This window comes from Hypomesus transpacificus, chromosome 13 (genome assembly GCF_021917145.1).
Source record: "Hypomesus transpacificus isolate Combined female chromosome 13, fHypTra1, whole genome shotgun sequence".
NCBI lineage: Eukaryota > Metazoa > Chordata > Actinopteri > Osmeriformes > Osmeridae > Hypomesus > Hypomesus transpacificus.
The window spans coordinates 225,399-244,985 of NC_061072.1; the positions used below are offsets into that span (position 1 = coordinate 225,399).

Consider the following 19,587-nt stretch of genomic DNA (forward strand, 5'->3'; position numbering starts at 1 on the left):
GGAAAGAGGAAAGGGAGAGAGAGAGAGGAGCGTAAATGGCGATGAAGGTCCTCAGAGGTCGGCACCACGTGGCGAACGTGCGTGTTCACGTGTGTGTGTATGCATGCGCGTGTCTGCACGCGGCGGTTTCCTACCGGGTTGAGGATGACGATGGAGCGCAGGCGGTGCAGGAAGAGGAGCAGGGAGGGGTGGATGTCGTGGAACAGCGTCCTGGTCTGCTGGTTCTCTGGACGCAGGGGCAGTAAGATCTTAGTGGTCCAGCTGAGGACGACACACACACACACGTTCTGTGACCCTGGAAAGCATGTTAAACGTGTCGGAGGAATCTTCTGGAGATACAGAAGATTTTCTAGTTTATTATGATTACGAAGCACCCCCCCCTAGTTCACCTGTGCTGGGCCAGGGGGCCCGCCAGGGGTGGGTCCAAGGGTGATTGGTCCTCCACCCACTGGGGCAGGATGTATCCCATGGGGCCACTGGTCTTGTCAAAGCGCAGGTGGAACCCGTTGGAATGGATCTCGGGCCGGTCGGACACCTTGAACACAGACTTGAAGCCGATGCCCTTCTGGCCTGGGAGGCGATAAACCAGGATCAACGTGTCCTCTCAGTGTTTACAGAAAGCCAGGAGAGCAAGGAGGTTACCAATGTACTCGTAACACACACACACACACACACACACACACAGAGAGAGCAGGTTACCAATTTTTCTGTAACACACACACACAGGGCAGGTTACCAATGTATCCATAACACACACACAGCAGGTTACCGATGTATCCGTGTTTGTGTTTGCCCTTGGTGCTGCGGCCCACGTCACAGATGGCCCGGACGTTCTTCTCCTGGAAGCCCGTCTCGTTGTTGAGCACCGTGATGCAGGCCCGGTCCACCAGGAAGGCCAGGGCCGCCACAGCGCCCCCCTGAGGCTGGTAGCTGTTGTCGTCAGCGTTCTGGGGGAGGGAAGCAGGTGGAGCCCACAGCATTACACGCACGCAGTAATAAGTGTGTTCACCTCGGGGTGCACGATCATAACGACGTTGATGGATGACTTGCGGATACAGGGACAGAGGGGGGGGGGGGGGGGGGGGGGGGAGAGAGAGAGAGAGAGAGAGAAAGGGGGGAGAGATGAGAAATAAAGACAGACCGATGGAGAAGGATGGTAATAGAAAGTGATGGAAGTAAAGAGGAAGGTGACAGGGAGATAAGGGAGATGAAGAGAGAAGAGGGAGCGAGACGAGAGGGGAGGAGATAAAACGGAGAGACGCATAACAGAAAGAGACAGCCCGAAAGAGGTCCGCAGACAAAAAGACAGAGAGCGAGCGAGAGGAAGAGAGAGACAGAGAGAGAGAGAGAGAGAGAGAGAGCAACATTCGAGTGAAGCCACCTGGATGAGCTCCAGCACGAAGTGTGTGTCCTTGCTGTACAGCTCGGTGGACAGCCTGTCCAGGCTGCGGCCTAGCCTCTCCTGGTGCACCATCATCAGCCTCTGCCCCTCCGCGTTCAGCTCCACCCCGATGCCAAACTCACTCTTTCTGTGTGACAGGAAACCGGGCGCAGCAAACAGGAAGACAGCCACATGTGTGACACTACTCAGCATCTTTACAGCCTAAATTCACAGCCTGTTCTCCATTTACAGTATTTTAAATTGTTTAAAACGTCAAAACTGGTTTTTATAACTGTGAGGAAAACAAGCCAGCTACTTAACTAGAGAAGAAGACCAACCTGATGTCATCAATAACGGCCTTCTGGTAGTTAACTGTATCCGTGTCTGATTGGCTACTAGATCCTTCGGTCCCTTCATTCTCAGCCAATGGCGTCTCTGCGTCCAGTGTATGTTCCTCCATGTCTCCAGGAGTGTGCTTAACGTCATGCGCGTGGCCGTTAGGCACCGAGGTGAGCTCGTACGACTCTTCCTCTTCGGCTGAGAGATCCCAGAGAGGAGACAAAGAAAGACAAACTCGATGAGTGTCAAACTTAAGATGGGGATCTACACCCCTTGACGGAACTTCATTTCCCATGATGCTCTGGCACACTCCCTCACCTTCATCCTGGTTCTGTTCGGGGTGGGAGGAGTTAGCACTGTAGTCCACTGGAGCCTCTGGGGCAACCTCTTCCTCTTTGGTATCGGGAGGTGTCGGACTAAAGCTCCCAGACTGCACTGGGGTTCCCTAGGAAGACCAGAGGCCGTCACTCAGGGCGATTGACAGTCAGGCCTTTTGTAAACATGACAGGACCGTTGCTTTAAAACAGCATAAAGCACCATGTCCACTCACCTCCCGAAGGTCCTCTGTTACTGTGTCCGGGCGGGACGGGCTCTGGGGAGCGGTGAGCTTGTCCTGGTAGTCTCTCGCCCACTCCGTGATGCCCAGGACGATGCCCAGATGATGCAGGCGGTTGAGGCAGCGCGGATCGGACCGGGCCGAACGCAGCAGGACGCTTTTAGACTTGGCCTGGCCCAGGACCCGAGACAGAGGCTCCAGGAACACCTGGGGAGAGACCCGCAGGACTGGCTTATGTTTTTATTTGGGGGGGGGGGGGGGGGGGGGGGGGGGGGGGTTGTAATTTTTTATTGGACAGTGTGACAGGAAGTGTGACAGGAAAGGCAGGGAAAGACAAGCAGCAAAGGGGTATGGTCGGATACAAATAAATACATCTAATCTATATCTATAACTATTTGAATTGAAAGACAACTTAATGAACAGATCCATGTTTTGGTGTGGTTCCTGTGGTGTGGTACCTGCTGCAACAGGGCTTGGCAGGTTCTGATGGGGATACGGACCAGACAGTCCAGCAGGAAGCGGGTCACGGTACCGAAGCAGGCGTCATCCTCCTCAGAGAGGCTCACGTCTGTGGGTCACAATCACACCCAGTCTACTGGTCAGTAACGACTTGGCTACAAGAGGGTCTGGACTTGAAACTCGTGACCCAGAATCCTTTTTGTCCTCTCTGACACACACACACGGTCTTACCGACTCGTGCCACAGCCGCAGCGAGAGAGCTCTCCATGTGATTGGCCAGGAGAGCCGTGGGGGCGTTCCTGATTCCATCAGCCACCACCATGGACACCAGGTGTCCAGCTGTGCCCACGGGGTCAAGGGTCATGGCGGCCTGGGAGAAGAATTTGTCCCCTGTAGAGGTCGTGACCCTGAGCAGTGAGCCTGGGGTCACCTCCAGGGCTGCCAGGTCTGTGTTCGCTACAGAGACACAAACACAACAGGCGTCACCTTCAGAAGTGGGCTCGGACAACTTCCTGTTACCTCGGCCTCCTACTTCCTGTTACCTCACTGTCTCCTGCATCCGGTTATCCTCTAAAACAGCCGTGCAGATTCAGTAATTTGCTCATTTTACATCAAGGGAAACAGTAAATATCTCCTTGTATGTCAACTGTAAACCTTTACATACATTATGAAGGAAATTAATCATTCAAAATGTTGAAAAACCCCGAACGATCGTTCAAAATGGCCATTCGGCGTCTGTGGCGAACCCAGATCCCTGGCTACCTGCGTGCTTGTCGATGAAGTCGCTGAGTGGGCCGTGGAGAGGCCGGAAGACCAGCTCCCAGAGGCTCCACTGGCCCAGATCCTCCAGCAGGGGGCAGCTCAGCAGGCTAGCCAGGGCCTGGGCCTGGGACACCTCCCCCAGACGACCCACCACCACCTCTCCCCTGAGTGGTGGAGAGAGGGGGAGAGAGATAGAGAAAGAGGAAAAAGAAAAACGACAGAGCGCGAGAAAAATACATATATGACTACTGTATGACCTATATGTCAATTGTCACTTTGTATGCATTTTAAGAATTTTGATGACAATTTACAAATGATTGGATGACAACTGCATGATCTCAAAAAAAAAAAAAACACAATACAGTTAAATAAATAAATGACAAAAATAATAACAAAAAGGGCCCCCTAAATTTCACTCGTCCACGTGGGAAGGCTGGAGTGTGGCGAGGGGAGACCCTCCTCCCGGGGTGGTCTGCAGGTGGAGGAGGGGGCTCACCTGGGCTCGTTGGAGAACAGGGCCGCCTGGTAGCAGACCAGGCTGAGGCCTCCGGCCATGCCCAGACCCTGCTGCCTCTGGAACAGACCCACCAGGGAGAGCAGCGAGCCCAGCCCCAGATCACCACTGTCCTGAACCCCATAGTGAGCCCTCAGGGCACTCTCTATGTGGGAGAGCTGGGAGGCAAGGGCACAAGAGATGGATCGTCATGTGTGTGTGTGTGTGTGTGTGGGAGGGGGTGTTTTTTTCAACGTGTGCGTATAAGTGAGTGAAAGAGTGTATTGGGAGTGTGTCGGAATACGCATGCGTGTGTGTGTGTTTTTTTTCCGTCCAGAATGTGTGTGTGTGTCTTACCCCGTCTGGGTGGGTGACAGCGGTGACAGTGCTGCACTGTCTGATGAACTCAAACACGTCCTGTCGGCTGGGTCTGAAGCCACAGCCCTGATCGCTGCTGCTGCCCAGGCTCACAGCGCCCCCTACCGTGTCCTGCAGCACCTGCACACACACACACACAAAACGTATGAACACACAGTTCCATGCAAAAATATACATGTCGAAAAACACACACACACACGCGCGCACACACTCTACAACCAGAAGGGAAACCAACCCCCCCCCCCACAGTAACACAACCCCCCCCGCCCCCCTTGTTGCAGCGAGCGCCCCCCCACCTGGATCTGCTTGACCAGGAACTCCAGGAAGGTGCCCTGCTGCAGCCAGGAGAAGTGGGCGACCTGGAAGTGTGCGGTGAGCTGGGTCTCCAGGGAGGCCAGCTGGGCCAGGGTGAGGCTGGAGGCCTGGCAGGAGAGACCGTCTCTGAGGAGCTGTTTCACCTTGGCTGGACGACAACACCACGAAGGTCAGACAAAATGTGACTGCGGGTCAAGAGGTTGCAGGTTCAAATCTCGCCCCCCCATGCATTTATTTGGATAAGAGCACCTGATTTTATGGAATTGATACAACTATGATATCATGAATGAATTACATTTACTTTGTTAATTCAGTTGATACATTCTTAACACAAGCACAACCACGGCCTTGTTAATAATCATTGGCATGAATACTGATACCTCACACTTTGCAGCCATAACACATTGTACTGTATCAAACTACAGTATCTAACTATCCCACTAGACGCAGATACAACCTAGTCTGAGGAAAAGTATTTCAAACACTGTGGCACTGGTCATACTGTCACTATGGTTGAGTGACAATAAAGGGATTTGACTGAAAATGTCCGTCGGCGGCAGAGCTGTGGTCTGTGTTTCCGGGTCGGATGTTGTGATGGGGAGTGTACCTTCGCTGGGGGGGGGGGCCGCTGGACACGTCCCGGCTCTGCGCTTCTTCCGCCTTCCGCTTGGGGGCGGGGTCAGCTCTGGGCGCCAGGCCTGGGGGCGTGGCCAGCGAAGCCCCGCAGATGGCCAGCTGGAACAACGCTGGCGCCACCGGGTCACGTGACATCTCAGCCAGGAACTTCAGGATGTGCTATGCAGGAAGAGGTAATAGTCGTATAATCTCTAGTATGGATGAACATTTTTTTTAAATACCTGTTGGTTGGCTTAGGTCAAAACTGTGGGGAGTCCGGTCAGAACTCCGTGATATAATGCAGGGTTTCAGTGATCAAACGGTTGTATCCCCAAAAATGTATTATTTATTTATTCAAAGACAGGATTGGAGCTGGGATTTTAATTAATCCCCTCAGATGATTATTTAGTATGGGTATATGTGTGTGTGTGTGTGTGTGTGTGTGTGTATGCGTGTGTGGTTATTTCGGTGGACGCACACAATTCTACTTATCCTAAATAACTTAAATTTAGCAACTTTTCCGGCTTATTGCGGGCTCTAATAAAAAATAACCGTCACTAATTCTAGTTAACAGCTACCGCAGTCCTTTTTCTTAAAGGGGCAGACCCCCTATTCAACAATGGCATTCATATATTATAAAGTATTCATAGTATAATAGTCTTCTTTGTGCGTTCCAAAAACGCGAGCTCCAAAATTAAAATGATAACAATGAAGAAACGGTTTCAGGAAGGTCAGTTAGGAATCTTTCTGGAAGGAGGAACGAGAACGGATCAGTGCCCAGTCAGGTGTGCTTCTCCTGACTGTCTGCAAGTGGAAACAGGCCCCACCATGGCGACGGGGTCTATGGTGAATGTCCATGGGACAGGCTCCATGGCGATGGGGTACCTCCGCCCCAGGCTGTCAGGCTAGTCCTAAACTTGAGCTCAAGTGAGCTCAGACAATCTCACTCGACAAACACTGACGAGCACACAGATTCTGTGTCCGTCTGCTAAGTGTACAAAACGACGACGCCATGAAGGCTCATGCTAACTGGAACTAAGAACAGCAGTTCATTTATGACCTTTTCTCAGGGCCTGAGACAGGGATTAGGGAGATTAGAAACGGGTGACATTTTGTTAATGAGCTAAAAGAGGAGCAGAGAAGAGGAGGATTGGTGTGATCCCTTGTTCGCACCCGTCTGCCCCTCTCATATCGTTCCAGAAAGGGTGGGGATTATAAGAATTATCCCCCCCTCCCCCGCTCTCATCTCGGTACCACCCCGTTAACGGGAGCTTGCGAGCGCGGAGACAGCGTGACAAATCCCCAGACATGTGGACGTCCCTCTGGCCGGCTCTCTGAGGCCTTCCTGCAGACAGGAAGTTAATGAGAGAGAGCAGGAGGACCTCCCACCAAAGCAGTGGAACAATGAGCTTGTCAACTGCTGAGGTCTGTCTCTCTCTCTCTCCTCCCTCTCTCCTCTCTCTCTCTTCCCTCTCTCCTCCCTCTCTCCTCCCTCTCTCCTCCCTCTCTCTCTCTCTCCTCCCTGTCTCTCTCTCTCTCTCCTCCCTCTCTCTCTCTCTCCTCCTTCTCTCTCTCCTCCCTCTCTCTCCTCCCTCTCTCTCTCCTCTCTCTCCTCCCTCCCTCTCTCCTTCCTCTCTCTCCTCCCTCTCTCTCTCCTCTCTCTCCTCCCTCCCTCTCTCCTTCCTCTCTCCCTCAAAATGTGTCAGGGTTACGCAATCCACTTATCAATCAATCCATCAATCAAATGATGGATCGAGTGATCGGTCACTCAGCCAGCCGGTCAGTTAGCCAGCCACGCAGGGCTCTTTGGGGGTCGGGGGTATAGCTCAGTGGTTACAGCATTTAACTGCAGATCAGATCAGATCAAAAGGTCCCCCCCCCCCCCCCCCCCCCCCCCCCCCCCCCCCCCCCCCCCCCCCATAAAGCCCCTGGGTTTCTCACCTGGGCCGTGGGCGGCCTGCAGACGGTCGCCGCGCTTTTCAACACTTCCATCACAGCTTCCGCCGCCGTCATGGCGGCGTACTTCCGCCTGAGCTCGGAGGTGCCCAGCGAGGAGGAGGAGTGGAGGGCGTCGGCCGTGTCCAGGAGGTTCTTCTTCAGCTTCCTGGTGCGCTGCATCAACTCCTCCTGCAGCTCCAGCAGCACGGTCTGACGGGCCTTCTCCAACAGGCTCTGCTCCAGGATCTGCACCTTGCTCAACGTCTGCACCGCACGCACAAGCACACACACAGACACAGACAGGTCTTGATGTTATCCATTATAATGACCCGACTCTACAGTAGGCCTATAAAAGGTTTCTCTAACAGGTCCATAAAGACAACACTCTCTAGCAGGTCTATGACCAGTCTATTATCATCCAGTTTCTTTAGCATGTCCACAGCATGACTAGAGCTGTCTACGCATTTCTGTCTACAGCATGACTAGAGCCGTTTACGTACAGTATGTCTGTCTACAGCATGACTAGAGCTGTCTACATATGTCTGTCTACAGCATGACTAGAGCTGTCTACGTCTGTCTGTCTACAGCATGACTAGAGCCGTCTACGTACAGTATGTCTGTCTACAGCATGACTAGAGCTGTCTACGTTTGTCTGTCTACAGCATGACTAGAGCTGTCTACGTTTGTCTGTCTACAGCAAGACTAGAGCTGTCTCATATGTCTGTCTACAGTATGACTTGAGCCGTCTACGTACAGTATGTCTGTCTACAGCAAGACTAGAGCTGTCTATGTATGTCTGTCTACAGTATGACTAGAGCCGTCTACGTACAGTATGTCCGTCTACAGCATGACTAGAGCCGTCTACGCGTGTCCGTCTACAGCATGACTAGAGCTGTCTACGTGTGTCCGTCTACAGCATGACTAGAGATGTCTATATGTACTGCATCGGTCTTACCGATATGGGCAGCCCCATGCTACATATCCTGATGCCCAGTTTGTAGGGGGAGTCGGAATCGTACTGATCGGCCATGTGCTTCATGAAGGCTGCCGGGTCCACCTGGCTGTGATTCTTCCTCCGAAACTCTCGCAGGCTCTGCAGACAGATCCAGATCCACATCAACAACGTATACATGTGTATATACAGTGACGCAGATGTGCAGACCTGTGGAGACACCTCGCTACCCTGTTTCTGTGAACTACACCCCCCCCCCCCCGGCTTTACACAGCAAGATGAGTTCCCTATGCAAAGGCCAAACAGCCCTCAGACTCCCCCCCTCCCCCTACCCTCAGGATGTCCACCGTCTCTATGGGGACGATGTCGTCGTCGCGGGTGTTGCAGTCGATCTTGAACATGCGGTGGATGAGGGGCAGCTTGCAGAGTGGGCCCAGGTTGAGCTCCTCGTAGCGGCGCTTGTCCTTCAGGCTGGCCAGGGCCCCGCCCACCTCGTACAGCGTGCAGACCGACGACGCCGCCTCCAGGGACTGGCAGAAACAGACGCGTGTGCAAACACTGATCAGTGACTTTACACACAAACACTGATCGGTGACTTGACACCGACACACCGGTCAGTCACTTTCCACGCGTGTATTTTACAAAGAAAAACAAATAAATAGATAACAAAGAAATTACATCATATATGTTTGATTTCTTACGTTGAACTTCCGAAGTCCGTAAGAACACATTTGAAAAGACATGTCAGAACATTTTCACAACATGTCACAACATTTTACCATGAGTGTGAATACAGATCGCAAGGAGCAGTATAAATGTCAGTCAGTGTTTCTGTCTACAAATGGTCTTACTTTTTCCTTTGGCTCTCGACGAAGGTGGTCGCATTTTCTCCCTCTCCTCCCCTGACCTTCCCTGCTTGGCTTCTATCGTATTGTCTAGTCCTGTGTCTTGTGTCTTATACTGTGTCTTGTGTCTTATACAAACAACCCCAATCTTATCTGCTTTCGGCACCCTAACCAGCACAGGCCTTGGCTAAGGCCGTTGCTGGAACAACAACTCCCCTGAAGAGCGCTGCAGCGAGACTTCTTCTGCATTCCCTACCCCCCTTCCAACAGACACCTGAGGATTGTTGTCTCTGTCTGGGACCTGATTAAGGCTGTCTCCATGGCAATACAATCTGCGAACTGAGAAGTGTCTAATTGTGGCCTAGGCGATGGTGACAACCCAGGCCTACTCATACATTAACTTTCACTTGTGGATTGCGTCTCTGTCTTGCGTCATGACCAAGGATATCTCCATGGCAATACTATCTGCGAACCGATTCTGACTGATCGTGGCCTAGGCGAAGGCGCCAACCCAGGCACACTCCTACACACCCCTTCCCCCATCCAACGCCTTCGCCTGCTTGTTCCCCCGGTGTGGCTGGCGGGTCTGTGACCAGCGCCTAGTATGGCTGCAGGTCCAGATGCTGCTTGTCCATACCCCTCCCCCCCTCCCCGTTGCAAGTCATGTGGTTCTGATATGTTGTACAATTGATGTGCTTAATGCGGAGGTGTTTTTTGCCTGTTCCCACACTGTACTCCTCTAGGAGCATAGTCTGGGGGTTGCCTTTTTTTCTCCTCTCTCTCCTCACGTTATGCTGAACATTTCTTCCCGTCCTGTCTACCCCCTTGTCATGTTTGTGTATTAGAAACTGCAAGTGGCAGCTCGGATCTAAGACGGATTCGAGAGACCGCAGATAGAGTGCAGCTAGTTCGATCAACACTTTTATTGTTTTTGTTGATTTTATGTAAAGCACTTTGAGCTGCAATTCTTGTATGAAAAGTGCTACATAAATAAAGTCTTACTTACTTACAGCAATGTATGCGCATTCAAGCTATGACATGTGAAATAATATGAGATGCTGGCGATGTCAGAGGGTCAGTTGGTAATGGGAGTGGGCCGGTATTTTGGACCATCCCAACCCTGTCGGCCCACCGGGGATTCCCCCGGTATCCCCGATGGCCAGTCCGCCCCTGTGTGTGTCTGTGTGAGAGAGAGAGAGCACCTGTACCTGTATGAACATGTTGACCTCTCTGATGCTGCGCTGCAGCTCCTTCAGCGCGGGCAGCTGCCAGCGCGTGATCCCTCCGGCCTCCAGTGAGGACACCTGCATCAGCTGACACACCCGCGTCACCACCTGCAACCAGGAAGGGCTTAGCCACGCCGCGCACAGCACACATACCGGAGAACAGGACGAAGTAGCTAGCACTCCTGATAACGCATGAGCCCAGAGAGACAGAGAGGTGAACAAGCATACAGGTAGGCAGAGAGACTTAGAGGTGAACAAGCATACAGGTAGGCAGAGAGACAGAGAGGTGAACAAGCATACAGACAGACGAACAAGCAAACAGGTAGGCATAGAGACAGACATATACACAGACAGACAGGCAAATAAGCATACAGGCAGAGACAGACAGACGAACAAGCCTACAGGCAGGCAGACACTGACAGACTGGTGAATGTATTGGCTCTACAAACATTCAGAAACAAACAAAGACACATGGGTAGTATTTCACAGGGTCTAACGTCTGTGGATCTCCCCGTCTCCCCTGCCAGTTCCTCACCCCGTCCTGAGTGACCAGTTCCCCCTCAGCAGCCAAGTCTCGAACCACGTCCCCCACCAGGCTGTTGACCGTGTCTGCGTCCAGATTCGTCCTCCTCCTCCTCCTCTTCCCGTCCCCCTCTTCCTCACCGAGAGCCTCGGCCGCCCTGACGTTGGCCCCATGGACCTGCCTGAGCTGGGCATGGTAGGCCGCCGTGAAGACCTGGGCCTTTCCTGCGCTCCGCGTCCCACTCCTCTGCCTCTTCTCCTGGGATCGGGCCGGCCCCACATCCCTCTCCAGGGCGGGGAAGTCAGACGCCGGGAAGGACTGTTTGGGTGTCGGGGGAGCGGGCTGTGGAGGCTGAGGTGAAGGACAGGGGGCTGGGGATGGGGCTTGGGCTGAGGGCTGCGGCAGCTTGACGGGAGGCTGGGTGCCAAACTGCAAGCTGACAGGTGCGCTACCATAGAGGGATGGACCAGAACATGTTCGGGCAGGCTGGGGGGAGCCCCCTGCATTGCTGGGGGGGCCATAGTGACAGAAAGAGGGCGGAGGAGGGGGGCCGGACCTGGAGGAGGGTCTGGAGCAGGGGGGAGTGGTCGACTTCACCCTCCCTGGCCCCGCTCCGAAGGAGAAGAGGGACCACGGCGGGTCCAGCCCGGCCGGAGAGCCCGACCTTGGGGGGGTGGGGGCCAGGCTGGTCCCCGGGGGACGGTGGGTCTTGTGGAAGACCTGCTGGCCCCTCACCAGGACCTGGTCCCCCAGGGCGTCCACCAGGGCGGCCATGGAGCTGTAGCCTATCCTGGACAGGGTCAGGTTCCGACGGTACCTCTGCCCAAAGGCCACGGCCAGGACCTTGAGCGGGATCCCCTCGGGGCTCTGCTCCAACAGGTCCAGGAGATCCCTCAGATCTCTCTCCTTCTCCATCGCCGGAGACAGAGCTGGAGGGGAGAGGCAGAGCAGGGAAGATATGTCAGTGTCAAGGCAGACTGGGAGTCTTGAGCAAACAGCAGAGACACTCCCTGAGGTATTCATAACAGGTAGGGCAGGACCAATCTCAAGCCAAACCCCTGCTATTACACTGGGTGCAGTTTGTGTGTCATAATAAATGTCAAGCCAAGGAGACGGCAAACCGAAACACCTTTGGCCCCTTTTTCCTGTTTCCTGAGAACGTGTCATTGGTTTTTCTAGTTTCTCATCCACACATTGATCCAGATGAAAAGGAATACACTCTGCCTAACCCCACTGCATTACCAACCTGTTCCTCTTAATTCAGCCTCTGTCCTTGATAAATAAAACTCTTGATATCCAAACTGTCTTCTCCTCAGTCCTCCATAAAAAAGGTCCAGATGATTCAACAAATACTAACAAATAGCCTACTATCCCTAAATCAAAATCCTAACAAAAAAAGCTAGGAGTAGTAAGATAGTTGTACAAGTGCCCCAATTTAAGCTTTAAAGCTTAAAATGCAAATACTCTTTTAAACTTACATGCTTTTGAGCAAATCTGAATTCAAAAAACATTCGATATACTTGTCTTACCAAAAATATGGAATAACTGAAGATAATGCAAGTACGCTTCTCCCTTGTTGTTCTTGGTTTTGTTGTTACCCCCAATTTCATCTTCTTAATCCCTCCCACCTTTTTATGTGCACCAATCGCACGCCTCCACAGGAGAAACGAAAGTGTAAGACGCGAGTCACACACGCACACAGCTGATCGGCTGAGTCTCATTTTCACTGAAACGCTCCCTTCCCCTTTTTGTGACGTCACCCGTACTTGATCCAACAGTGAGGAAGTCGTATCTCTTCTGTACAGCAGCAGGGTTTATCTTTATAGGGTTAGTCTGTATTGCTTCACAGTTTGCAAAAGGATGGGTGTGGACAACCGGACGGAAATGCAGTCTATCTGCTTCACTGAAACAGACTAAACGAAACTGAAAGGGTTGCACAGGGCTGGTCAGGAAAGAGAGAGGGGAGGGGGGGGGAGAGGAGAGAGAGAGAGAGAGAGAGAGAGAGAGAGAGAGGAGGGAAGAGAGGAAGGGAGCTTCTGTTTTGGATTCCTTGATCTGCCACAGCTGAGGTCATATGAGGTGTTGCCTAGGAAACCATGTGACTTCCAAAACAGCCACATACCAGAGAGTATTACAGGACCACCCTGCACTCTCACACAATGAAACTCAAGCTGTTTTGTTGTGGGTTTTGAGTGTGGCCTAATGGATTATCATCACATCAGCCAGAGAAAAGCAAAAGCCGGTTGATAAGACAGACACATGAAGTGATCTTGCACTGTATTGTATTGTACGGTGGTGTTGTCTCATTGTCCTTTCTGGCATTCTGTATTTATGATGGATTCTTTTTTCATACCTGGCCACAACCAAATGTTCCCAGAGTGGGATAATAAAATTGGACTTGACTTGGGACCGTATGTAGAGACCAGGGGCCTCATGTATAAAATATTGCGTAGCTTTCATACCAGAAGATGGCGTACGGCCAAAACTTGAAAAGTACCTACGCACAGAAATATTCACATGTATAAAGTAGGGCTGTCAAGCGATTAAAGTAATTAATCACGATTAATTGCATTATTTTACATGATTAATCGCGATTAATCGCAGTTAATCACAAACTATTTAATTTGTTATCCCAATAAATGTTATTTAAAAAAAAAACATTAACAGGGTGTACCTAAAAACTTCAAATAGGCCTAACTGGAGTCAGGTGGTAGTAATCAGAAGGTCGCTGGTTCGATTCCCAGCCGTGCCAAATGACGTTGTGTCCTTGGGCAAGGCACTCCACCCTACTTGCCTCGGGGGGAATGTCCCTGCACTTACTGAGATTCGCTCTGGATAAGAGCGTCTGCTAAATGACTAAATGTAAACTGGATGATAATGTCCATTTAACAAGTTCAGATGGAACACAACTTAAATTGTGAAGTTTTATTCACTCACAAACTATACTTCTGTAGCTATAGTAAACATCCACAAAATTAGACTTCTGGAAAATAAAATACATTTAAGACATGTTGTCTCATAGCCTACTACGATATCCTGCTCCATAATATTCAAATCTCACTCAAACATACTTCAGATACTTAAGCAACCACAGATTGACATTAATATTGAACAAGACAGTTTGTATGTTGTTGAACACAGTCAGCTGCTCGCTTCTTTTGCGAGTGTTGTCTGCCATTTGTTACAGGAGCAAACGCTGCTGCTGCTACTGCTAGTGCTAACACTGCTGCTGCTAGCTGTGTGCTTTGCTTGCATCCTATACTTTAGCCTGGAAGTACTCCGGTGATAACTAAACTCAACCTGACATCAGTACACAGCCTTAGTTTTGTCAACCGAGCCGGCTCGCAACTTCTTGATATAGAACTTACCATCTAAAATCCCTCTCTCCTTCATTCAGCTACCGTCGGTAGTCGAACTCATGTGGCAACAGGTGATTCCCAGGGTCAAAAAGAAACCTGCGTTGACGGCACTATTTTTTTCGTCGCGTTAAAGTGAGCTTGCATTAACGCGTTATTAACTCGTTAACTTCGCCAGCCCTAGTATAAAGTCCTTACCTTTATAACATTTCCCGTTTTGGGTTTTGGCATTTTATTGTGATCATCCACATTAATGATCAATCTTTTATTTTTATGTTTTTTGAATAGTCAACTTTAGACGTATGACAGTAACTGTAAACTTTATTTTGTAATGAAAGTTTCTTTTGTAAAGTCTTTGCGGATGGTCCGCACATTCTCACGTCTGCTCAAAAGTTTCCATGACGGCCCGCACATTCTCAAGTCAAGCGCATTTTTATACGTCACACCGTGTGCATGAAAAACAGCGTACGCAAGCTTTCTGTGCGTACGCAACGTTTATACAGAGAATTTCTAATCAAGATTATCCTTAAACAGGCTCTGGTTTATACATGAGGCCCCAGAGGTCTAATCACAGGCGAGATTTCTGCTACGTAGTTACAGGGAAGGTCAGGTCTCTCTCATTTAGGGTTAGTATAGGGTACTATCTATTGTTATCTGTAATTTAGGAAGTTTTAGTATTAGGGTTAGTATAGTCGATATTTATTGCCATCTGTATATTTAGGAAGTTTCACTTATTTAAGCTCAGCATTGATGTAAATTGTGTTCCGTGTACTTATAAGTGATGTTATGCCAGGTGCTTGCGTTGTCTTGTCTTTAGAATTTCAGTGCCCAGTCTAACCTTGTGTTGTTCTGTGTACCTGACAAAGAAAGACTTGAACTTGAACTCTCTGACAAAGGAAACTCTGCGTGTCTCATGTGCGTCTCATGTGCAACACCAATAACAAATTAAACTGAATATTCTCATTAAGTTCCGTTTAGACTCAGGCATATCACACAACACCACCAGATGAAAACCTATTTCTGTTGGAGGAATACAATATTTAAAAAGTTGTCTTGTTAACAAATATGCTATGCGTTGTTAAGCGTCTTAATTTATCCCCAACGCTAGCTAATTCCATTTATCAACAACTCCAACGCAGATTCCGGCTGGTGCTAGCGTCAATAAAGTGAGTTATATTTTCATCTACTCCAGGGCCGGCGCAAGCATCTTCGCCACCCTAGGCAAGATGTTTCAACAACGTCTTGTCTTGTCTTGCCCCCCCCCCCCCCCCCCCCCGGAATTCGGCGCCCCCCTCTTCATGGCGCCCTAGACAGCTGCCTAGTTCGCAAACGCCGGCCCTGATCTACTCACTCGTTTAATAAAATTACATTTTACTCAGCGGAAAAGCAGAACCCAGTCAACATGTTCTGCAGTTACAAATAACACACTTATTTCCTTTAGTAATAAATTATGCTAAGATAATGACGTAGCCTACTAACAGATCGTTGGCATAGCAACTCAGTCCTTACATTTATTCATTTAGCAGACGCTTTTATCCAAAGCGACTTCCAAGAGAGAGCTTTACAAAGTGCGTAGGTCGATAATAACAACGAGATAGCCCCAAAGCATTGCGGGTGGCCAAAACAAGATGCACACATTGTGAACAACCCAAAAATAAGTGCCAAAGGGAAGAACCATAAGAGCATGTAGTTAAGCAAGTTACAATTAAACAACATTAATCTCTAAGTGCAAGTGTACCTGTAGAAAAAGCAAACAACAGTAAAAATAAAAATAAGATTAACTAAAATAGAATATTTCGCAGCGAATACAACAGTTTAAATCAGTTACCACTAACCAACAAGAGCAACAAGTCTCTAAGCAAGAGTCATTGTGATCCTTGAGGAAACTAGCATTGGCTTGAGCAAACCATTCCTAAGTACCGTTGTACTCCCGGAACAAGTGTGTCTTGAGCCTTCTATTGAAGGTGGAGAGACAGTCTGTGCCTCTGATGGAGGTGGGGAATTGATTCCACCACAGGGGGGCCAGGCAGGAGAAAAGCTTGTGTTGGGACCGGGCTGTCTTGAGCAGTGGGACCATCAGGCGGTTGTCTGAAGAAGACCGTCGCGGGTGGGAGTGTAAGGCTGCAGGAGAGACTTGATGTAGTCGGGTGCAGTCCCTTTCACTGCTCGGAAGGTCAGTACCAGGGTCTTGAATCTGATGCGGGCCGCGATGGGTAGCCAGTGGAGGGAAATTAGGAGCGGGGTAACGTGGGAGCGTCTGGGTAGATTGTAGACCAGGCGTGCCACTGCATTCTGAATCCTCTGAAGAGGGCGGGTTGCGCGTGCTGGGAGACCGGCGAGCAGCGAGTTGCAGTAGTCCAACTTGGAGAGGACAAGTGCTTGGACCAGCAGCTGGGTGGAGTGCTCAGACAAGTATTTCCTGATCTTCCGGATGTTGTAGAGGGTGAATCTACACTTAACGCAAGGTGAGAAAAGGGAAAAGGCAGCCGTCTTTTGTAAAAAAGCGTCCGCCTTTTAAAAACTTCTAAAAAAGCGCTGAGCCCGACGCCTTTTTGAGTTCAATTTTCTCAACTTTTCAGATAAGCGCTGGGTGACCTCAAGCGCCTTTTTGACAGTCCTTAGTAACCTTCTACCTTAGTTACCAGGCTATGGCTATGGCTCCTCAAACGCCAAAGCTAAAACAAGTAATGCATTTTTTTGGATATAGTAGCTAGCTGTCGATAAGTAACCATCGGAAAATAACGGATAATAATGTATCGCTAGACTATATGATTCCCGTTTAGGTTACAAAATTCTCGTCAGAAAGGCGCTTGACGTCACCCAGCGCTTTTCTCAAAAGGAGCTCAAAAGGCGCTGAAGGCAGCCCTAGCCATAGCCTAGTAACTAAGGTAGGTTACAAGGGAAGGTACACTCGTAACTTCTCTCCTCGTCCTGATTGGTCAGCTGTCAAAAAGGCGCATGACGTCACCCACCGCTTTTCTGAAAAGTTGAGAAAATTGAACTCAAAAGGCATCGGGCTCAGCGCTTTTTTATACGTTTTTTTCTTTTTCCATAGGGTTGCATGTAAAACGGAGCTGAAGGCAGCGCTTTTTTCAAAAAAAAGAAGTCAAGTGTGAACACGGCCTTATGACTAGTCTTAAACTAAGTTTATGAAACTGGCCCCAAAAGATGCTAACAAGAGCATGGTTATTGCACAACAACAAAGAGGCTACTATGGTAACAGCACTTTAAACAACAATAACATTCTCACCTGTTGTCCTAGTAACAGTTACAGTCTGTGATGGCTGAAGGTCCCCCCTCTCTTCCTCCTCTCCGCCCCTCCCCCTTTTCCTCCTCTTTGCCAGCAAGCCCTGCTGCGATTGGTCCAGCGCTGGCAGGCTCTTCAACCTCAGCACGTTCTTCTTCTCTTGTCTCTCCACACACACGCTGTCCCCCAGGGCCAATAGCAGGTCCTTCAGCCTGCCCAGGCCATACTCGGCCAGGGTCAAAGGTCGGCCGTACAGCTGCTTGTACTGGCTGCGCAGCTTTGACACCTCCACACCACTGGGGACATTGGCGAGCATGGCCATCATCTCCTCCTTTAGCTTCTGCAGGGGGAAAGCTACGGAAAGAAGAAGAACATCACTCACACGCGGAAAATGGTCTTTAGTTTGTTGACGCTTCGCTGTAAATAAGTCGGAGAGCAGATTGGGACAGACGAAAGGCATCAAGCGTCGTTCCACCAGAGGCTCCTCACCTCTGTTGCTCGTCTGTGAAAGGCGGCCCTTCCCACGGGCAGATGCACATTCCCTTGATGGGGACGGAGACGGTGAGGACGATGATGATGACGAAGAGGATGGAGACGAGAGGACGATGATGGCGGGGGGCTCCGGGGCCAAGAGGGGCCACACGGTCAGTCCTCCAGTGGAGGAACAGTGGAGGTGCTCTGACATCTTCCTCAGATGCTCCTCCAGAACTGACAGTCTGGGGTGCACAGGGTGACGGCATTAAAACAGCAGCGACTGGGGGCTTCAAAGGCCCAAAATTATAACCAAGGTTTTAAATGAGAATGTAGGATTTTTTCATTATTATTCTTTTTCAGTCAATGCCAACTGCCATTTAAAAGAAATTAACAGTTGGAATAAAATGATGATCTGTAAAAATTTAAAAATAAACAACAACTGGAATATTGTCAGCCACTAATGACTGAAATATACTATTATAAGACTTAAAACATGTAATATTAGTAGTGCCATAAATAACTCGAGAATGGATTTATACTGGACTAGATTTCAGCAATTAGTACAAACCAGTACTTTCAGTAACTGTAATCCGTATACAGTAATATTCGGTAACTGACTGTACTGACAACATTCAGTAACTAATGTGCTTTTGGAAGGAGTTTAAACAACTTGAGTGTGGATCAGAAGTGCTGCTTGCCTGGTGGAACCTGCCAGGACCAGGGGCTTGCTGTACGTGCTCAGGTAGAGCTTCTGCAGCTGCCAGATAGAGAGGCCCTCTGGATGCTCCTCACACAGTCTCACCAGCTGTCTCTTGGTCTCCTCCATGCTTACCTTCAGCCAGGACCAAGCAGGGGAGATAGCGACAATGGACTATGAAATCTTGTAAAATAATCTTGTCATTGATTGTTGTATGAGACTGACCGCTAAGAGAAGTTTTTTTTCTCCTGGCCAGCTCAAACACATACGATCTTGCAAGTCCTCATGGGGTAATAAGATCCTTGTTGGGGCTGCTTATCTGTTCTATCATACCTGGAAGTAACATAGTGGTACTAGTTGTAGCTCGTAAAGTTAACAGGAATAAGAACCTCGGTCTTAACTAAATAGCCTTAGCATCCTAGCTAGTCCAGCTAACTAACCACCGAAAACAGTAGCAAACACGTGTTCTAGAATGAGACGGTTAATCAACGTTGTCAGCATCTTGACAAGCATCCATCCTTCACTGAACTAGGCTAGCAAATTCTTAACATCTTAAAATCTTCCTATATAGCTAGCGAGTGAACTAATATTACAGCTGGTAGCATAAAATGAGATGTTGGCAAATAATTCTCTGGCACATCTTCTGTTGCTATACGCGTATCAGATAAACATTACTTTCAGTGGAAACTCAAATGCGAGCCATTTCCCCCATTCAAGCAGCCACTGTTGTTAGCTACTGACCTAACAGTTATTCTCTGCTGTTAGTTAGTCTACTTCTTCTGAACACTGTCTGGGGAGAGGAAGGGTGGTGTATATATAAAGTTAGACTGCCACCTCGTGGATCGGATACCAAAGAAAAACACTTGAATGAAGTACATATTTTATTTATTGAGGCAATTAAAAAGTGTTAACTGTGTTAGACTGACACTTAGGTTAGTTTTTCAATAATTAATTGTGTTCATTTTGGTTTTCACTTTCCACAGTGATGTCATGAGTCAGCAAAACATAGACATGTTTGAAATCACATATCA

General features: G+C 49.5%; 2 protein-coding genes across 4 annotated transcripts in view; both read right to left on the reverse strand.

Moving 5' to 3' along the window:
- The window catches only part of wu:fj29h11 (protein NO VEIN), a 23,802-nt gene extending 19,634 nt beyond the window's left edge, over positions 1-4,168 (reverse strand). The window contains exons 1-11 of the mRNA XM_047031952.1: positions 3,994-4,168; positions 3,498-3,661; positions 2,967-3,191; positions 2,735-2,844; positions 2,271-2,483; positions 2,039-2,165; positions 1,720-1,918; positions 1,382-1,529; positions 770-947; positions 390-570; positions 135-261 (exon numbers count right to left, since the gene is read on the reverse strand). Coding sequence (XP_046887908.1) covers positions 135-261; positions 390-570; positions 770-947; positions 1,382-1,529; positions 1,720-1,918; positions 2,039-2,165; positions 2,271-2,483; positions 2,735-2,844; positions 2,967-3,191; positions 3,498-3,661; positions 3,994-4,052 — 1,731 coding nt within the window. The 5' untranslated portion in view covers positions 4,053-4,168. The remainder of the gene's footprint in view (positions 1-134; positions 262-389; positions 571-769; positions 948-1,381; positions 1,530-1,719; positions 1,919-2,038; positions 2,166-2,270; positions 2,484-2,734; positions 2,845-2,966; positions 3,192-3,497; positions 3,662-3,993) is intronic.
- Positions 4,078-19,336, reverse strand: LOC124475386. Of its 3 annotated transcripts, none has more exons than XM_047031954.1 (13): positions 19,298-19,336; positions 18,558-18,691; positions 17,875-18,101; positions 17,389-17,739; positions 10,795-11,711; positions 10,242-10,367; positions 8,521-8,718; positions 8,192-8,329; positions 7,240-7,500; positions 5,291-5,478; positions 4,665-4,831; positions 4,348-4,488; positions 4,078-4,169 (listed from the first exon to the last, which is right to left on the reverse strand). In XM_047031954.1, exons 2-12 carry the CDS (start codon positions 18,683-18,685, stop codon positions 4,397-4,399), a joined length of 2,793 nt encoding a protein of 930 aa, XP_046887910.1. In that variant the 5' UTR covers positions 18,686-18,691; positions 19,298-19,336; the 3' UTR covers positions 4,078-4,169; positions 4,348-4,396. The 3 variants fall into 3 exon arrangements, with proteins under 3 accessions (XP_046887910.1, XP_046887909.1, XP_046887911.1); XM_047031953.1 differs by having other exon boundaries at positions 19,232-19,311; XM_047031955.1 differs by lacking the exons at positions 17,389-17,739; positions 17,875-18,101; positions 18,558-18,691; positions 19,298-19,336 and adding an exon at positions 14,151-14,320.
- Between the last annotated feature and the right edge of the window lie 251 nt (positions 19,337-19,587).

What these genes read in the sequence shown, in the direction of transcription:
- LOC124475386 (XM_047031954.1), bottom strand. Translation starts at nt 18,685, where the DNA reads ATGGAGGAGACCAAGAGACAGCTGGTGAGACTGTGTGAGGAGCATCCA. An exon ending in GTCCTGGCAGGTTCCACCAG is followed by an intron (nt 18,102 to 18,557) that starts GCAAGCAGCACT and finishes TGTGCACCCCAG; the next exon opens with ACTGTCAGTTCTGGAGGAGC. An exon ending in TCCTGGTCAAGCAGATCCAG is followed by an intron (nt 4,489 to 4,664) that starts GTGGGGGGGCGC and finishes GTGTGTGTGCAG; the next exon opens with GTGCTGCAGGACACGGTAGG.